At 40.2% G+C, this 17,951-nt stretch overlaps 1 protein-coding gene across 1 annotated transcript in view; it reads left to right on the top strand.

Moving 5' to 3' along the window:
• Positions 1-17,951, top strand: part of znf644b (zinc finger protein 644b) — a 42,788-nt gene that overhangs the window by 12,692 nt on the left and 12,145 nt on the right. Inside the window, exon 3 of the mRNA XM_033622739.2 lies at positions 14,344-17,001. Within this exon, the coding sequence (XP_033478630.1) occupies positions 14,349-17,001 (2,653 nt within the window). The 5' untranslated portion in view covers positions 14,344-14,348. The remainder of the gene's footprint in view (positions 1-14,343; positions 17,002-17,951) is intronic.

The raw sequence follows: 17,951 nt of genomic DNA on the forward strand, positions 1-17,951 counted from the left end.
GGTACTGGGGAGGATTTGGTACACCATATAATTATTTAACAAATGTAACGATTGAAACTACTGGAAAAAAATGAATAAATAAAATTTAAAAAAAAATATATATATACATTTTAAAGCAGTGGTTCCCAACTGGTCCAACTCCGGAGTCCAGATTTCTCATTTGTTATTAATTCAAGGTCCACACGGTTTATTGTGTTTTACTTTGTATTTTACACTGTAAGGCGACCTTGAGTGACATGAAAGGCGCCCAGAAAAAAAAATTATTATTATTATTATTACATTCAGCGTCATTCTTGCGTTGGACATCGTTGAGCTAGTTTGCTGTCTCTATTAAGCAGCTGTCTGTTCGTCACTCACTCTATAGCAGGAAACGGCACTTCAAAATAAAAGCTCTATGCAAGAAATTCACAGTACTTAAAAATACGGTGTGTTTTAAGTGCAAGTCACTCATTCAGAATGGACCTGCGACCCACATTTGGACCGCAAACCACCAATTGGGAACCACCCTGTGGGATTCTGTTGATGGGTTTGTAGTTTAAGGGCAAAATTGACCCCCGCATAAATTGAGTTATTAGTTATTATTATTTTACAATGCTGTATGATAGTAGTTGTGACCTAATCTATACAGGATCAGATGTTTGTTTAGATACAAGAAAACCAGAAATGGGTTTAGGTGCTGCAAAAACTAACAAACCAACAAAAAAATTCTCCGTCTTTACAAGGAATTTGTTTATTAATATTACCTAAAAATCTTTTTTTTTTTTCATACAAGTAAAAGTCTCCCAGGGGACGTGAAATTTTTTTAAAAACAAATTCACTTGTTTCATGGACTAAAATTCTTAGTAAGTGTCTGGAAATTTGTTTATCTTGCGCCATTTTTTTGTATTTTCAGTAAGTTTTAATGTCAGCAGGTGCCATCTGTTGGTGATACTTGGTACTGGAGAGGATTTGGTGCACTGTTTATATTACAGTGATGCTTAAACCAATGTAATGACTGAAACTAGTGCAAAAAAAGTATGTTATACATATGTTGAAATAAACAGATTTTTCTGTGGAGGTTTGTAGTTTAAGGGAAAAATCAATCTCAAAAAATGTATTGTTGTTTTTTTTTTTTTTAGCTTGCACTGCTGTGTGAATGTAGTGACTTGATTTTTAAAGGATACAAGAAAACCTGAAGTGCATTCAGGCATGACAAAAAAAATCTCCATCCTAATAAGTCATTTTACAGATTAATAACTCCTCAAAATCTTTTTTTTTTTTCAAACAAGTAAAATAAATGACCTTCAGCACGTTTCCAGCTGCAGGTGCCATCTGTTGGTAATATTTGGTACTGGGGAGGATTTGGGGTGCTGTATATATATTACAGCAATGCTTTAACAAATGAAACAATGGAAACCAATGCAACCGGGGGAAAATAACCCCTGCAAATTTGAATTGTTTTTATTAGCTTACTGCTGAGTGAATGTAGTTAGGACTTTATCTAAAGGTCAGATGTTTCTTTAGATACAAGAAAACCAGAAGTGCCGACCAAATCTATATCTTAACAAGATGTTTTGGATATGAATAATTCCAGAAAACATCTTTTTTTAAACAAGTAAATATAAGTAAATATACCACTAATTTGGTTGTTGCGTTAGCTAGCCATGCATGTTACAAATTTCAAACAAGATTTCTGCACCAGAATCAAGGAAACAACACTCGATTTCAAAGTTCTTGTAACAACCTTTTTTGTATGGAAATAATGTTCCCCCCATTAACTGATTTTCTCACTCATTTGAGGAAAATACAGTTTTGGGAGCTGGGATTTTCACTGTGTGTTTGAACATGTTGGCGTGCAGGTTTGTTTTTAATTTAGTGTCAGCAGCTGCAATGAAATCCCGTCGTCATCTCGGTGAACTAAGTGTTCTTTCCTAACGAGAAACTGAGAAAAAAACCCTGCAGATCTGCTAATGATAAAGAGAAAAAAAAGTAATGAAACCTCAAATGTCACACTTGTTAAGCACCATTTAATCAATTAAATATATTGATGCCATAATTTTCTAGTTATTATGCAAAGATATTTAACACTATTATGTTTTAAATTTATATTATTTCATGTCACGACATTCTAATCATCTGTAATCCTTTTCCCTCAAACGCAGCACGACTGATGAAGCTCCTTCTATCTCATGCCATCTTGTTTTGTGGTGCGCTTGTACCTCGACGCTGCAGAAAGCAGGCTTTCACAACAATGGCGGTTCCCTCCCTCGCCCCCTCCAAGAAAGGACATTTTTGAGCCTCTTTGATTTGGCCCGATTTGTTTTGATGTGAGGAGTGAGTGGTTTTTAAAATCTCCTTAACTCCGCAGGCCTGGCCCAGCCTCCCACAGGGCTAATGACCGTAGCCTGGCCCGTGTTGAATAATACAGACGCTTGCGAGGTGGAAGTGGGGAGGAGGGCAGAGGGGTTAGACATGGGCCCTCCTCCTACAGTACACCTCCATTGATAAGATTGTATTAATTGGTATGAATAGAGAGGGTTTTCTCCCTCTCCTTGTATACATTTACCATTATACTCATTAGCTTCCCGTTGCCTCCCAGCGAGTTTCTCCTTCACATCCCCCCGGGTCTCCTGGGAGGCAATTTGCATCTCTCCATGGTGTCCCTCTGGGGTTATTGAGGAAATATTAGCCCCTTTTCTTCTGTGGCCGACCCTTTGATTTATTTGGAGCTGGGGCTGATAGAGTGGCACTCACATGTTAATGACTGGCGCTGATACAGGCCCCTGGTGCAAGACGACTCATTGATCCGGGTTGAAAAGGTACAATTGACAAGCAGCACTGAATAATCGTCTTACATGCGTCTGTGTGTCTATGTGTGTGTGTGTGTGTGTGTGTGTGTGGACCTTGGGAAATGACAAGGGAATCCCACTGCTGTCAAGGCTACTGCGCTCAAGCTGTCCACTTTTCCTGAAAGAGTTAGATAAATAGGCTTTTGTTGGCCTCTGAATTCCTCGTGACTTTTTGACAGCCACAGTTTTGGCATTTTCTCTTCAGAGGCTCGCTGCTTCTTTTGTTCACCACAGGCTCTGCTATTCATGTCGTTGCTTTGACCCCGTGTGATCATGGCGGTGCTTATTTTAGCCACTTCTCACTCCCTGAACCCAATCAGAGGCTGCCAGCGACACACTTGATCCAGTTACTGTTTGGTTACTGCAAGTTGTTTGTCCTGGTCTAATAATAGAATTCAAGGTGACTACTGAGGACTCACTTTTGGTGCCATTACGAGGCCCCTGCTCCCCGCGTTCCCCTCCCTCCCATCCCTGCATATTATGTTTTAAAGAAAGATAATGAGAGATTTCATCCTAATACCTGCGATACTTGACATGTCTCCGAATTTAAGCTCACTGATGTCTGCTCAGCAATGTGGAGCCTGTCCTCAATTTGGAGAGCAGTTTGACACCGACTCCCTTTCATCTGAATGGTCACATGTCTACAGCAAAGCGGCAGCAACAAAGTTTGATATTTCATTTTTTTCCCCCCCATCTCAACTGAAGAGGGAAGCATGTGAGCGTGCCTAATCATAGCAACAACTCCTGCCTTGCTTCGTATTTGTATACTTTCAGTTATATGGTAATAATAACATTTAATAAAAGTCAACATCCTAACTGCCACTAAACCAAAATACCCACCGCCGCATTCGCTGCATCCTCTCTGCATACTTATAACAGATTAGAGGTTATGTATATCAATTGCGCAGCTCATGCATATTGTTATGAAGGAGAAATGCAAGAAATGGAAATGTGCCATTTCAACGAGCCGGCACAGCTTGCCAAAAGTGGGCAAGTGGGTAGTGCTTGTGGTGATGGTCGGGTTTGTTTTCCTCTCAGTGTTGGGAGATGAGAAGTCATGTATCTAAACAGAGCAGATATGATGTTTATGAGAGCCATCTGCTTGGCAGCCCTCCTGTGCCCACTGCCCTCCTCAACGTGAGAGCAGCCTCATTAAAACGGTCACATGCCTGAGAAATTTCTAACTGCTGTTTTTTTTCCTTCTTCTTCTTCCCCCCTTTAAAAGGAGTAGAGTTTAAAACTAACAAAGCCTTGGGAAATCCCCATCAGACATCCCTCCCTTAATCCATTTAATTTTGAAAGGTATTGTTTAAAGCTTTAAAGTTTATATCGTTTAATCCCCCTCCAACACTACGGGCAGCAAATGAGGCCGTGTCAGCAGCTTGAACAGATATAATCTACTCCACACAACAGAAAATCCTCCTTCAAGACAAGGTTGCATGGGTTTCCTGTGAACTCGCTGTTTGATGTTTCTACCTGCTATTGAACATGACTTCTGTCTTAACCCAACTGTCACTCGCTCCCTGTCCCCTTTTATCACTCCGAATGTTCTCGCTTCACCTTTTTTCATCAGTAAATCTACCATCACAGCCATTTCACTCATTCCCCTTTTTAATGGGGAGGCGTGGGTGGGGGTGGGGGTGGGGGGGGGGCAGGGAAAAGTTTGTTGTGGTTCAAGATATCTTTTGCTAGTGCTGAACCCTCGGACAAAGAACAGGGTTGTTTTTTTTGGTTTGTGAGATTCTGTCTCACGTGGTTAAAAGCACTACAGTCACCAGTTTAACCCTTCACCTGCTCCATATTTCTTTTTTATGCATATACCTTCTACCAATCTCTGAACCCATCAGCTATTGGTGTGACAACAATTTAGCCTCTGGGAGCAACATCCATATTCGGGTATTTCTCTTCCTTCTGCTGGTCATTGTTTATAGTCCGATTACTGCAACTTAGCATGCCATATACACAGAGCAATGATGCTCCATAAACAGATATCTGCATATGAGTGCAGATACATTTTTAAAAAAAACGAATAAAATGCCAAATAGTCATAGTCGATGGATACCGAGATTGCATTTCAGCTGATGTATTCCACCTCTTTAGCTCTTCACAAGGTGTGTTTACCTGCATGCAACCAAAGCCCACTCAAATGTGATTGATCAATACTACTTGGACAACAAACGGAAACCAGAACGTTTCTGATACCGAGATCTTGTCCTGTTGCCTACAGATTCTGCATTCATATGCAGATATTTATTTACTGAGATATTATCTAGTACTTTATTTTCTATAGCCTACTTTGTAACATTTTATTAGTTAAAGCTAGGGATGCACGATAATGTCGGCACATCATCGATATCGGCCGATATTGGAAGAGACTTGATGATCACTAAAATTTGGTAGGGAAAAAACTGGATATATCGATAATGGTATTGATTATCTGTCTAATGAGTTGCTATATATCAGCATATCGGATGTCAGCAAAAAAAAAAAAATCCAGTATTGTGCATCTTTAGTTAAAGCAATATAGTTTTACTTGTGATAAGCTTAGCCAAGCCAAAAGGCTAGAAATAGGCAAACAGCTGTACACAGTGCTTTCCCCAGAATTAAAATCTATGTGTGGCGGTGGGTGACAATAGGGGCGGCGCTGAGGGGGTGACATATTAGCGGCAAACTTTTTCACGTGTATGTGTCCTTTCGCGATCATTCTTTGTCCCCTTTCTGAACTCGGGTTTTTTATGGATTCGCGAATGCAGCAGAGGCAGAACTCCCCATTATTTGAAGCATTTTGATGAGTTTGAGTTGCGGGTTGGAGAATTGCTCAGTCAGTTAGTTTATCACAAGGTGTCACTGAATGAGCTGTAGAACTGCTGATAGCTGGATTTTGTTGTATTTGGACGGACCATGCTTGCTGGTTCCCCCTTGCCTTCAGTCTTGAAGTCACTGCAAGATAGCTGGCTCCTGGCTCTACCTTTATATAAGTTAGAGAGCTTGAGTTCAGAGGTCATGTGCAGGGTAGCCCATTTTCATTTCTGTAACTCCATGTAACCTTTCATTGAGCATTTCATTCATCAGTCTGAAACATGTTCCTGGGTTTACTATTCATATTTACAAGACAAACTAAAAGGGCCTTCAGGACGTATATGTCCGCCAAGACCAAAGCCTGATCTCACAATGTTAATGAAAACGAAAAATAATTCACGTATCCACCCCCCATGATTTGGATCCGCTCCAAAATTGAAGGAGATCTTCTTTGGCCTGTGCTAAACCCTTCCACCAAGTTCTATAAAAATCGGTACAGTAGTTTTTCGTAATGTAGTTGACAAAGACGGAAAACACAACCTCCTTGGCAGAGGTAATTACCATCCACTACAACACTTGCAATTGGAAAAGACAAACTTTAATATTTAAAAAGTTAAATAATAGTAACTAAGGTTTTTTCTAGGGCTGCCTCCAACTCAGAATTATCCTAGTTGACCAATAGTCATCATTTAGGGCCATTAGTCGACTAGTCGCCCGCATGTTTACGATAGTAATTTAATTATTAAATGATATATTTTGGTGGTTTGAGTTGAAGGTGTGAGAAAGAATAGTATCAGTAACATTGTTAACACTGTGCTACATTACAGAGAAATACAAAACCGTACTAATGAACCTTCATTAATATAGGCCTATATTTTATCTACAAGTGCACGTCACACACTGAGCGAGCCGCCTGTTAATGACGCTGTGGGCTAATGGGCATGTAGCTACTTCCATGTTTCAGATGATACGTCATGTTTGTAGTCGACCAATGAAGATGAGTTTACATATCACCTTGGGTTCGTCTTTCACCTTCTCAAAATGATCCCACACTTTGGATTTCCTGCCTGACATGTTATTAACTAGCCTGTGGAATAACTTCAGGTACCAGCCCTGGAAATGAACCTGACTCCTGTCTGACTGCTGAGCGTGGACACTTCCTGTGTCTGCCCTTTCAAATTAAATTCCCACATGGTCCAGTCATATAGGTTTGGATTTATTTCGACAAGGCGCAGCTCCTAATAGTGCTTCACATGTTTTTTTTGTTTGTTTGTTTTTTTCTGCGACTAAGCGTCCAATGAAATCTTGCCAACTCATGACCTTTCTCGTCGACTAAGGTTTGGTCGACTATTAGGGGGCAGCCCTAGTTTTTTAGTCGTTAGTGTAGTTGCAGTGTCAATTTGAATGATGTTTTCTCAAACCTGGAGCAGAACAATGAGCTTCCTGTTTTACTTGGGCCCTCTTTTATCCACCTGTGTGTACCCTTCCATTGTTATCAAAGCTCTGTTTTTTTTTCAGTAGTCTCCAGTATTAATGCCAAGCTAGACTTACTGGCTTCAAATTTAGCACACAGATATAATAGTGCTATCTTCTCATCTAACACTAGGCAAGAACTCAAATAAGATAATTTTCCAAAAATGTGTAACTATTCCTTTAAGTCACCACTTCTTTTCTCAAATCATTTGACTGGACTCTGTGTTCTTAATGTCAAAGCATGCATTAGCATTTAATTTTCTTAACATAAAGAACACAATTTTCTTTGCAACACACCACCGATGGTACTCATACATTTTCCTTTAGTGTATAATTTGAGTCATATAACTCGGTATATATTTTCACTCAAGCAGTAAATTACATTGTTTAGTTATCAAAGGCTTTGTGTAATTACATTTGTGCAATTCAGGATGACAGGGCTGATAGTGTCTGCACAAGACGCTGGCATACATAATCACAGCCAAAATCCCATTAGGGAGAATGGAGACCATTATTATGGAAATGACCTTTGGGTGACAAGAATTCAGTGGGATAAAAGAGTGCGTAATCCAGACAAAGACATCGTGTGAAGCCACTCTGTTTTTCGGGGGGTTTTTTTTGCTAGTGCAAATTTAAGAAATTTAGAGTGTTTTATGAATCAGCTGTTGTTATTGTTGTTTTTTTTAGCTTCACGTTTTAAACTAGACAGTCACATTGAGTGAGAGTTTTGGCATGAGAGAATGAGAGATTTGGCATGTTGCTAATTTCCTCCTGCTCTTCTGCCGTGGGAAGAACTGCAGGGCTAAGACAGTAGAAGAAGAACTTAACATTGTGTATTTTTTTTTTTTTTCGCTGTGGCACCTTCTCTGAGAGAACATACTCACCTTGGGATTACTGGAGTGTCAAGCTGAATCTCCGTCTGTTTGTTTTGAGCCACGCTTTGATACTCTCACACTTAAGAGGCAGCTTCATAAATTCACATTGTGTCAAATAAATCAATAGATCCCATTAGCTGAGGAAGTTGTGTAGTGCAGTACTTGAGGGACCGTGGCTCCCCTTGTTTAGACATTTCTCCAGCAAAGGCGATGGCAGAGGAATGGAAGGTTGGCTGCTGATCCATACAGACAGCTCCAGCAGTTGAAATGGTTTGGCTGACTGGTCCCAGTTGGTTTTTAGCGCTGTCTCCACTGTGCTGCCAGCCTGGGTCTTCAGTTGAACAGGAAGAAGGAATTTGCTTAGACATTCACAGCCTCACAAGCCTACAGCGCCAAACTATTCCTCCTCAATCTGTGTTGCTCTCAAAAGACTTAAAGTTTGAGTATTTATTTTTTTTGCTTTAAATAATTATCAAAAATGAAAAGAAAAGCTGTAATTTTTGTTTGTAGTGGACAGTAGGATTTGTGTTTGGTTGCAGCTAACAATTATTTCCACTACTGATTCATCAGCAGATCACTTTCTCATAGGGGCAGGGGAAAAAAATCGATACAGCATAGTATTGTGATATTTTTGTGTGCCAATATCGTATTGTCACACAGTGCCAAGTATCGATTTTTTTACTATATGAATTACTAATATTAAAAATACAAATTAAACTTTAGGTAGCCTACTAGAATAACGTAATCAATTGCTTTTTCAGTCCACTAGATACATTTTACATTTGCAAAAAAATGGCTGAATTGCAATGTATTGCAATATATTTTATCACGATACTCAGCATATCGAATCATATTAAAAAAACGCAATATCGTATCGTGACTTAAATATTGTGATTATGTCGTATCGTGGATCCTCTGGTGATTTCCTCCCCTACTTTCTATTTTTTTGCCTATAAAAGGTGAAATTTTAAATAATGTCCATGATTTTCGAAAACCAAAGGTACAGTTGCGATGGTATGACATTTTCACGGTACAATAATCATCTCAGAAAATATTGCGATTTCACGGTATTACAGAATTTATATTATAATCGGTCAGATTGACCTTTAAAGGAATGAAAACGGAAGGCTTATTGTTGGTTGAACAAACGTTTTATTACTATAATTGAAACTTGGAACCATTTCGTTAATTAAACTATGTGTAAAAAGTCTCCCCTTTAAAAAATAACTTAAATAAAGATGAGGTCTAATGTCTAACATTTTTTTCAGTATCATATAAGCAATTGTACACAGTATGATAATGGCAAACTTCATGGTATACCTTGAAACTGGTATATCCCTACAACCCTAGCCTAAGGTGATTTTGTCTAGTGGCTTGTTTTGTTCAACCAACAGTTTGAAACCCAAAAAGATTCAATTTATAATGATACGAACAGAAAAAAAGCAAGGATTACTCACATTTAAAGCTTTGATAGGCAGTTGTATTTTGGCGTCACTGGGCAAAAGTGCCATAATAACCTTTGAGCATGTTATAATTCAAGTGCAACCTTAAAAGAAAGGAAGATGGACTTATCAGAAAGAGAGTCTAAAAGAGAATTTGACAATTAACATCATAAAAAGTGTCAGTATCAGCAAAGCTTTTCAGAGATGGAGAGAAAATGTTGCTAATAGTTTAGCCTTCTGCTAACCATAACCAAAGGGTCATGGCTGCAGCTAATTTGAGTTAACAAATATGTAGTCTCGCTCACCAGACCTTTCTCAAGAAAAGAAAGGTCTGGCTGCGCCGACTCTCACTTTAAGATTGGAGAAAAAAATGCCCCGGCTGCTTGTATTTCTTTCAACCAATCACAGTCGTTCTTGGCGGTGCCACAGCAACGGTGCGCTTGCAAAAATATTGCCCGGGGGAAACAGGTTTTGGTGTAACACGCCCACAAAAATATCGCCTACAGGACGCGAACCATGGCAGAAAAATGGCTACATCCCTGCAAGATCAAACACCACAAAAGTAAAGGACGTGTTGAAAAGTTGAAAACTGCTACACAACCGGAGGTGGTAGGGCGGGACATCAGCAGGTGGCTCGTTCCGCCCAATGAGAGGCTGATCTAAGCAGCGAACTTCCGCCCACTCAGACTAACAAATACGTGGCTAATGTTAGTTAAAGTCTTGAGTCACATTATGTCCTCTGCCTCACTCTCAGCTGGAGAAACTATTTTCTTTCTACTGAACTACACCCGCCAACCGTACCACTGCACAGACGGAAGTGTTCAACTAATGCTAGCTCAATTAGCAGCAAGCTAGCTAACGTTACACAAGCCTCTCGGCCATGATTAGATGCACACTTCCTTCTTAAAATGTCACTAAATTTTCCGCTATCAGGGGGACAAAGTCGAGCAGTTTCTGTGTCTGTGTGAGTTTGTTAGGACTGTTTAACAGCTCGGTGCCCGATGTTAGCCACTACTGCTGTGTTAGCTTGTGCTAACTGGGCAGAGGTTAAACTGACTAAAAGGAGAACAACTTGAAGACGGTCCTTTAGCGCTGCGTCTCATCTTTGTAATATTAACGGCAGTGACGAAGGTTTGTTGATTTTTCTTATGTTAACTTTGAATTTATGGTTTAATACATTTTTTGGCTTTTTGCCTTTAATGGACAGGTTAGACTCAGAGTGAATCAAACCCGTAGGCACTACGCCTTCATTGTGTACTTTTTGGTCAACTTACATTCCAATTTCTACACTACGTTTTATTTAGTATTAGAGTCATCTATAGAAATTTAATGTGCTCGAAAATGGAAGTTACTGAAAATGCCCATCCCTAGTTTAGATAGAGATATTTTCAAATTCCCCTAAATTTCTAAATTGAGGCTTTCAGGGCGGCTAAGTGCCACGTAGTTCCTTGTATTTTGGACTCTGATGTTGTATTATGATACATTTATGTAGCAGTAAAAAAAAAAAAATTGTGTTACTCAAAGGCCACTTCTACATGTGGGCAATAGGAGACGGAGATCGGACTATCAATCGACTCTACCACCTGAGCTCCCATGTCAAATTAAGTTCAGCTTTTAAACCTAGAGGGTTATATTTATTACACTGTATTTTAGAACAGTTGTAACAGTTTAATGACACAATTGATTCAGGCAGGAACTTATTCAAAGTGTATGGCTTTTTCATTGAATTACATTGTGCACAGTAGAGACTGACTGGAAGATGAAAGAGAATAGAGCCTGACATGTGCTGAGGTTGTGAGCCAGACTCCCAGCCATACTGATGTGAGTACATGGCATGATTCCCAGCCCACCAACTCTCAGAGATGCTGCACCACATCATTTTTCACTCCACAACTTGACGTGATTTCATTTTAGCTGCTGGTACAAATTAAAAGCTTTTATTGTTTTGAACCTACAGTTTATCATGTACACCTATGCAATCTAATGTAATCTGATACAACAGCCCAACAACAAATCCTATGTAATACTCACACATTACATGAAGGTAGAGCTGAGCAGACCTGTTGTATTTGATTGCATTACATTGTACCACTGTACCTGATAATGGCCACTGACTGTTTATTCACTGTTTCCAATAATTTGTCTACCAAGGTCTATTATTAGCAGCACTATAACCATATGAGCTTCACAAAGATGTAGAGCATCATTCACAAACAGTGCATATGCACAAATCTGCTTCAACCTTGCATACAAATATTTATGCACAAATCTGGGAGTCACCTGCTGCAAACAAATTTAGAAATGCCTTAGACCAGTGGTTCACGACTGGTGGGTCATGGTCCAAAAGTAGGTCGCAGGTCCATTCAGAGTTTGTAAAAAAAAAAAAAATAACACTTCATTGTTAAGTACAGTGAATTTGCAGCAGAGCTTTTTATTTTAAAGTGTTGTTTCCTGTTGTAGAGTGAGTGATTAACGGACAGCTACTTGACAGAAACAGCAAACTAGCTTGACAACATGGCCAACCCTGAGTATGACACTGAATGTATTACACAATGTGGACCCCGAATTAATGACTTAGCAGAAATCTGGACACTGTGGCTGGACCACTTAGGAGCCACTGCCTTAGATCATGTGTAAGCACAAATGATGAAGGCTTGGCTGTCATAGAACGTGTAAACACACAACTTTTAACCAAATGCATAGCATATTAGAACCGCGTTCTTTACAAAACGATGTAAAAGACAAGTATATTTAAAACAGTTACTTTACTAATGCATTATCCAAATATATTACATAACTATGAAATCGATGCCTCGTCATCCTCATCAATTATTGTCAAAATTAGTGTTGGTAAGATTGAAATATAATTGGTTACAGGTTATGTAAAACTTTAAGTAATGAAAAACTTTAATTACTTCATCACAGTTACTTATTACATTTGATGACTTTTCTAATAAATGTTTTAAACTTGGCAATAAAGCTGAAAGATTTCCGAAAATAGGCTACTCCAAGAGAACACTGGGCTCCTGAGTGAAGGTCTAGGGTTTGTTGGACCCATTCAAGTCCCCTCCCAACCGCGCTATAGGGACTTTCCAGCTGCTTAAGGTACCTTGTTTTCTGGCAGCGTTTCAAAATGACGCTTTCCATAGGCGTTATAAACTGATGCTACTCTGCGGCATTTCATACTGCTGCGTAAGGATGGCTTTTTTTGTTGGTGTCGAATGCAAAAATCACTGACGAAGTGGGGGTATTTTACGAACAGGTTGGATTCACCAACATATGTTAAGGACAAAATTGGCCGGTGCACACGTATCATGAATCTGACAGTAATCTGCGCAAAGTAAGAACAAGTTTACCCACATATCAGCGAATGAGGCCCAGAAGTGTTTGCAGGGCTGGTATACTGGATTACATCAGATTGCACAGGTGTACCTAATAAAGTGGCAACTGTATTTCTGCAGAAGTTCACAATATCTTGAGAAATGCAATTTGCAAACAGAAAAGAAGGTAAAAAGTCAAAAGATCACTCTGTATAAAACTGTGAGTTGTTATAGTTTGTTTTCTATTGTCGAACAGTACACAATGAGGATGACGCTCTTCCTAAATCTCATTTAACAAACGGAAAAAGAGGCGAGCGACTTGGAGAAAATAGCAGACAGGGTTAGTAAAAGCTCATAGCAGATTGATCTGTGCATACAGCTTAACTGTATTAAAGCTCATAATCCCTGTAAATATCTCCAGGCAAGGCAATGTCAGCCTTTTAACATTGACTAAATGAAGTAAATAGAAGCAAATAAATTCATAAAAAATTACATTTCTGTTGAACCTCTGTTCGTTATATATAGAAGCGAGTTGTGTGAGTTGGCTGCTAATGAGGCTTACACATTTCGAACCAAGATATTTTGATGGTTTTGCCACCCTGCCGTTTGGGGGTAACAGTGAAGTTCGTTTTAAATGGAGAGCGTCTGTTCCCCCTTCGAACCTCTTACACCACAACAGATGGGGAGAATATGGAGCTCGGAAGGTTTTACCTCTGAGGTGGCAACAGTGAAGCCACTCATTAACACTGAATTTACCACTTCGTTAGCAACACAGCTTCCTGTAGAGAGCGACCAGCCCTGGATGTCAAATCCACTGAGCATACATTTTAAACTAAATCTCTCTCTCTAAGCTCTGGACAGCATAGTGTAGTCTTTTATAATATGTAGCATACACATGTTTTATTATAATTCTATACTCAAAACCTTCAATTTAATATTTTTGTCTAAATAAATATGAAATAAAATAATGTGCAAAGGCGTATGTTTTCTTTGTGTGGGTCTGTGTTTGTGTTGAAGACAGATTGTGTGCCTGCCAATTTGTCGGGATTCAAGTAACAACAGTCTCATGCTGGGATCCGTGTTGGCACCATCACAGAGTGATAAGACGCAATATGATCTCATTGGAGGTGTACTTTGTTCCCATGGAAATTGGTCAATTTTAGCAGACGACTGAGAACTTTAGGTGGAGAAGCAGGAAGGTTGTGTCCCAGAGGTACGCGCACATAATTAAGCATCCTCGCCAGGGTATTCAGGGCTAACAGCAGGGTTTGTTGTGAATAGAGGTGGCGAAAGAGGGTGTTGGAAATAATGTGGCACAGAATAATACCACTCTCATTTTATGGAGGAAAAAAACTACTTTTTTTTAACAGCATCACATTATCAGTGTGAATGAGGAAAAAAGAAGTAGACTTTTGTGCAACAGTGTTTCATCTTGTAATTTACATTTGCATTATTTCTTTCTGCAAACTGTTTTTGGACGATTGAATGCTGCACTTAAAAAAAGAAAATATGCCTATAAGACATTCGTTGCTTCACTTGGCTTGCTTGACATTATTAGAAATATAGGGTATGCTTAATAATTTAGTGATATTCTTTCATATTTCAGAAAGTATGTCTGATCTGAAGCCAAATGCACAAGAGGACAAAGACGTGGAATCGGTGTCTGACAGCCCAGGTCGTACTCAGGAGCCATTACAGAGTCACACATTCTCCCTGAAGAACAATGCTGCAGGTCTGTCCTCAGATGAACACGAAAACCCTTTAAATGGAACCCAGCCGAATCCATTTGTATACAGCAGTGTCCCTGCTGTTCCCCATGCAGGCAATTCATTGCCTTCAGGAGCACTTGTTAATGGACCTGGTTCACACCCCACCTCAGAGGTACACTGTGTCCTGAACAAAGGCACTGTTTTATCCAACAATGTCCTGGATGCTGCGTGGCAAGCGGAGAAGGACACGAGCCCCGAGGTGTTACCACCACCTAGTGAGCTTCAATCAGACGCTTGGAAGAACACAGCGGGGCTCGCCGTAAAAACACTGGCCACACAGCCAGGTGTCAACACGCCACTGTCTCACTCGGAGGAGAATGAGTCCAAACTGGCCTATTCCACCCTGTCAGGTGCAGACAGTGCAGAGCAAATGCACATTAGCCAACCTTTGACAAAACAGACAATGAAAACAAGATCTCGACGGGACGTAGAATGGTCAGAAAGCTCCTCGGATGATTATGATGATGCTGAAGTAATCAGATGGGATTCAGCAAGAGAGTGCTCCTTGCACGATGACAGAAGGCTGGAGACCAAAGAGATGCACAAAAGAGGCAGGAAGCACAATACACATGTAAAGAGCATGTCAGGCTCTCTAGAAAAGGTTAACATGAATCACACATACAGACGTTCCTGTCTCTGCAATGGTGGTGATGATGAAAATGTTGACATTGCCAACAAAGAAGATTCTTTGGGTACCCGATCTAATATTAAATATTCTGCTGTGCCACTCAAAGTTCTTTCTAGGAATAGAGCTTCAGACTCAGAGCACCATATTTATAGCACAGCACGAGAAGGCTGTAATGAGGAAAATGACCCTGAAGATGAAGACAATTTTAGTTCAAAAGTGGAACAGTTGAAGACGGAACAAGTTGAACAAGATCCACTTTTCTTTTCATGCACAATATGCAATGTTAATTTCAAGGAAAAAAGACATTTCCATAGACATATGATGTATCATTTAGGCAAGCATAATCAGGTGAACAGTGAGAATGTCTCACAGCCCTTTATATGCAGGGAGTGTGGGCGTTTGTTCTGTGATAGCAACTCCCTCATGAGGCACATCGTTATTCACCAAGACAGGCTGAAAAAACTTATGGAGGAAATCAAAGGTCTCAAGAACACTGAACTGGAAGACAGGGGCACCGCAGTGCAGTGCCCTAAAATCTCTGTCCAGCACGCCAAAACCCATGATAATCTGAAGCACTACTACTTCTGTGAGGAGTGTAACTACATTACACTGACACAGCAGGCACTGGAAGCACACCTACATGTCGCACATCTCAATACACACCAGCCTCAATACAGGAAAATGTCTCTTACTAATGATGCAGAGGAAGTGGACCGTGTTCAGTTTCAGCGTAAAATGGGGTTCTTCACGAACAGAGACAAAGTAGTCATTAAAAGACATTATGAAACGAAGCAGCCGCGATGGTACAGTGGTAATTGCAAAAAGGTTGCTAAACCAAATCTGTTTAAGTCGACTCTTGGAGAGACAATCCATTTCCCCCAGTGTTCCAGGAAAAAAGAGGGCATTCACATTCAAAAGGTTAAAACTGTGGATTCTTCTCAGTTTAAGTACCGTGTTGGCTGCACCAAAAGCATGCTGTCACCGTCTTTGTGGAGGGTCGACAGGCATGGAAAATTACTCCTACAACCAGCAGAAAAATTAAACGTGGCAAGTGATCTCACCTGTGTGGAGGAGGACGTTGAAAACAATGACTGCGAGGCTTTTGGCAGCTCAAAGCAGGCAAACTGTCCTGCTACCACTGATATTTTACTATCAGCCAGAAATCTTAAATTAGAGCAGATGTTCTGTCAGGGTAGCGAGAATGACCTGGCAAGTGGGAGTTTACAAGCGCAAGCGAACCAAAATTCTCTGTCAATGAGAAAAATGTCAACACCCTTGCATAACACTATTGACAATACGAATGGTAATATATCAGCAAGGATTAGCCAGAGGCTCAAGAAACAGTCTGCAGATGAGGAGTTAGAGAAAGGCTGCGAGGGCAGCAGTAACTTCAGTGACGCCAGTGAAGCTACAGGCAGCTTCTTGGAAAGTGAGAATGTAAGGAACCCGTACGCTCGGAGGTATTTCAGAAAGAGGCAAAGCTTTTCAGCCAAAGACCAAAGCCTTCATGCACTCAAGGATGACGATGATGCAGATGAAGACTGCAGTGACATAGAGCAACTCATAATCAAGGAGGAGTATATTGAAACTACAGTGTGTGATGATTCTCCAGAGCCGCCTCGTGTGTCTACAAGCGACAGCTTTGATGTTTCCCCTTTGTCAGGGGTAGAACACAAGCCCTGTCCGTACTGCCCTGCCATATTTGAGTCCGGAGTGGGTCTGTCCAATCATGTGCGAGGGCACCTTCACCGAGTCGGCTTGAGCTACAATGCTCGGCACATGGTTACGCCAGAACAAGTGGCACTGCGGGACCATCAGCCACGAATCCGCAGAAGGATCACCTGTGGCACGAGAAAAATTAAAAAAGGTATGAAAATTAGTTGACCTTATGTCATAATCGACCTAGTATTCAGTTACGGAAGAGGTCAGGGTGGTGGGTGGGTATTTAGCACATCACAACTTTAATGCAGGAGTCACAGACTTAAATTTAAAGGTCTGATGTGTTGGCTTTAGGAGAATCAGTAAGCAGAAATGGAATATGATATTCAGAACTACATTTTCAAAAGTGTATAATCACCTGAATCTAAGAATTTTTGTTGTTTCATTACCTTAGAATGAGCTTCTGTGTCTACATACAGAGTGGGCACTCTTCCACAGAGTCCACCATGTTGTTTCTACAGTAGCCCAGAACAGACAAACCAAACACTGACTCTAAATAGAGCTATTTGTGTCTTTGCGTCAGCCACTGTAGTTCTTCTATACGCTTAGAACACAGGAGAAGTAAAGACCTAAATCCTTTTGCATTGATTGTCATAAACTTATTTGATCACTTTACTTTTGATCCAGATCCATCAGTGGGTCAGAATTTGAATTTTTCATTGGTGTGGTTAATGACCAAATACCTGCAGAACTTGCATACCAAATTTCCCAAGGCCACTTAGTCTGCGAGGTGTCTCGGGTTTGAGCCATGTTTCTGTTCTTTTTCTAAAGATCCACAGTACTCACACGCGGCACAGAAAAAGCTCAATGAGGTTTATTGAGAACACAAAAAAGAAAACAAAACGGCAGGCCAAGTTCTTCCAAAATTACATCTCGTACGTTCCACTACCGACTCGATGTCCTATTTCTATTTATTCTCTTGCATTGATTGACATTATATACTCTAACACTGCATAACACGGTTAAAAACTCATTAGGATCCAAACCAGCACGGACTTCATTTTGTCTTTATGCACAACAAGCTCCTCCCACACTTGTCATAAATAACTTGTGCATGTATTCTAATATATAAATAAAGTAAATATAAACATAACCATA

Source organism: Epinephelus lanceolatus, chromosome 6 (assembly GCF_041903045.1).
Source record: "Epinephelus lanceolatus isolate andai-2023 chromosome 6, ASM4190304v1, whole genome shotgun sequence".
NCBI lineage: Eukaryota > Metazoa > Chordata > Actinopteri > Perciformes > Serranidae > Epinephelus > Epinephelus lanceolatus.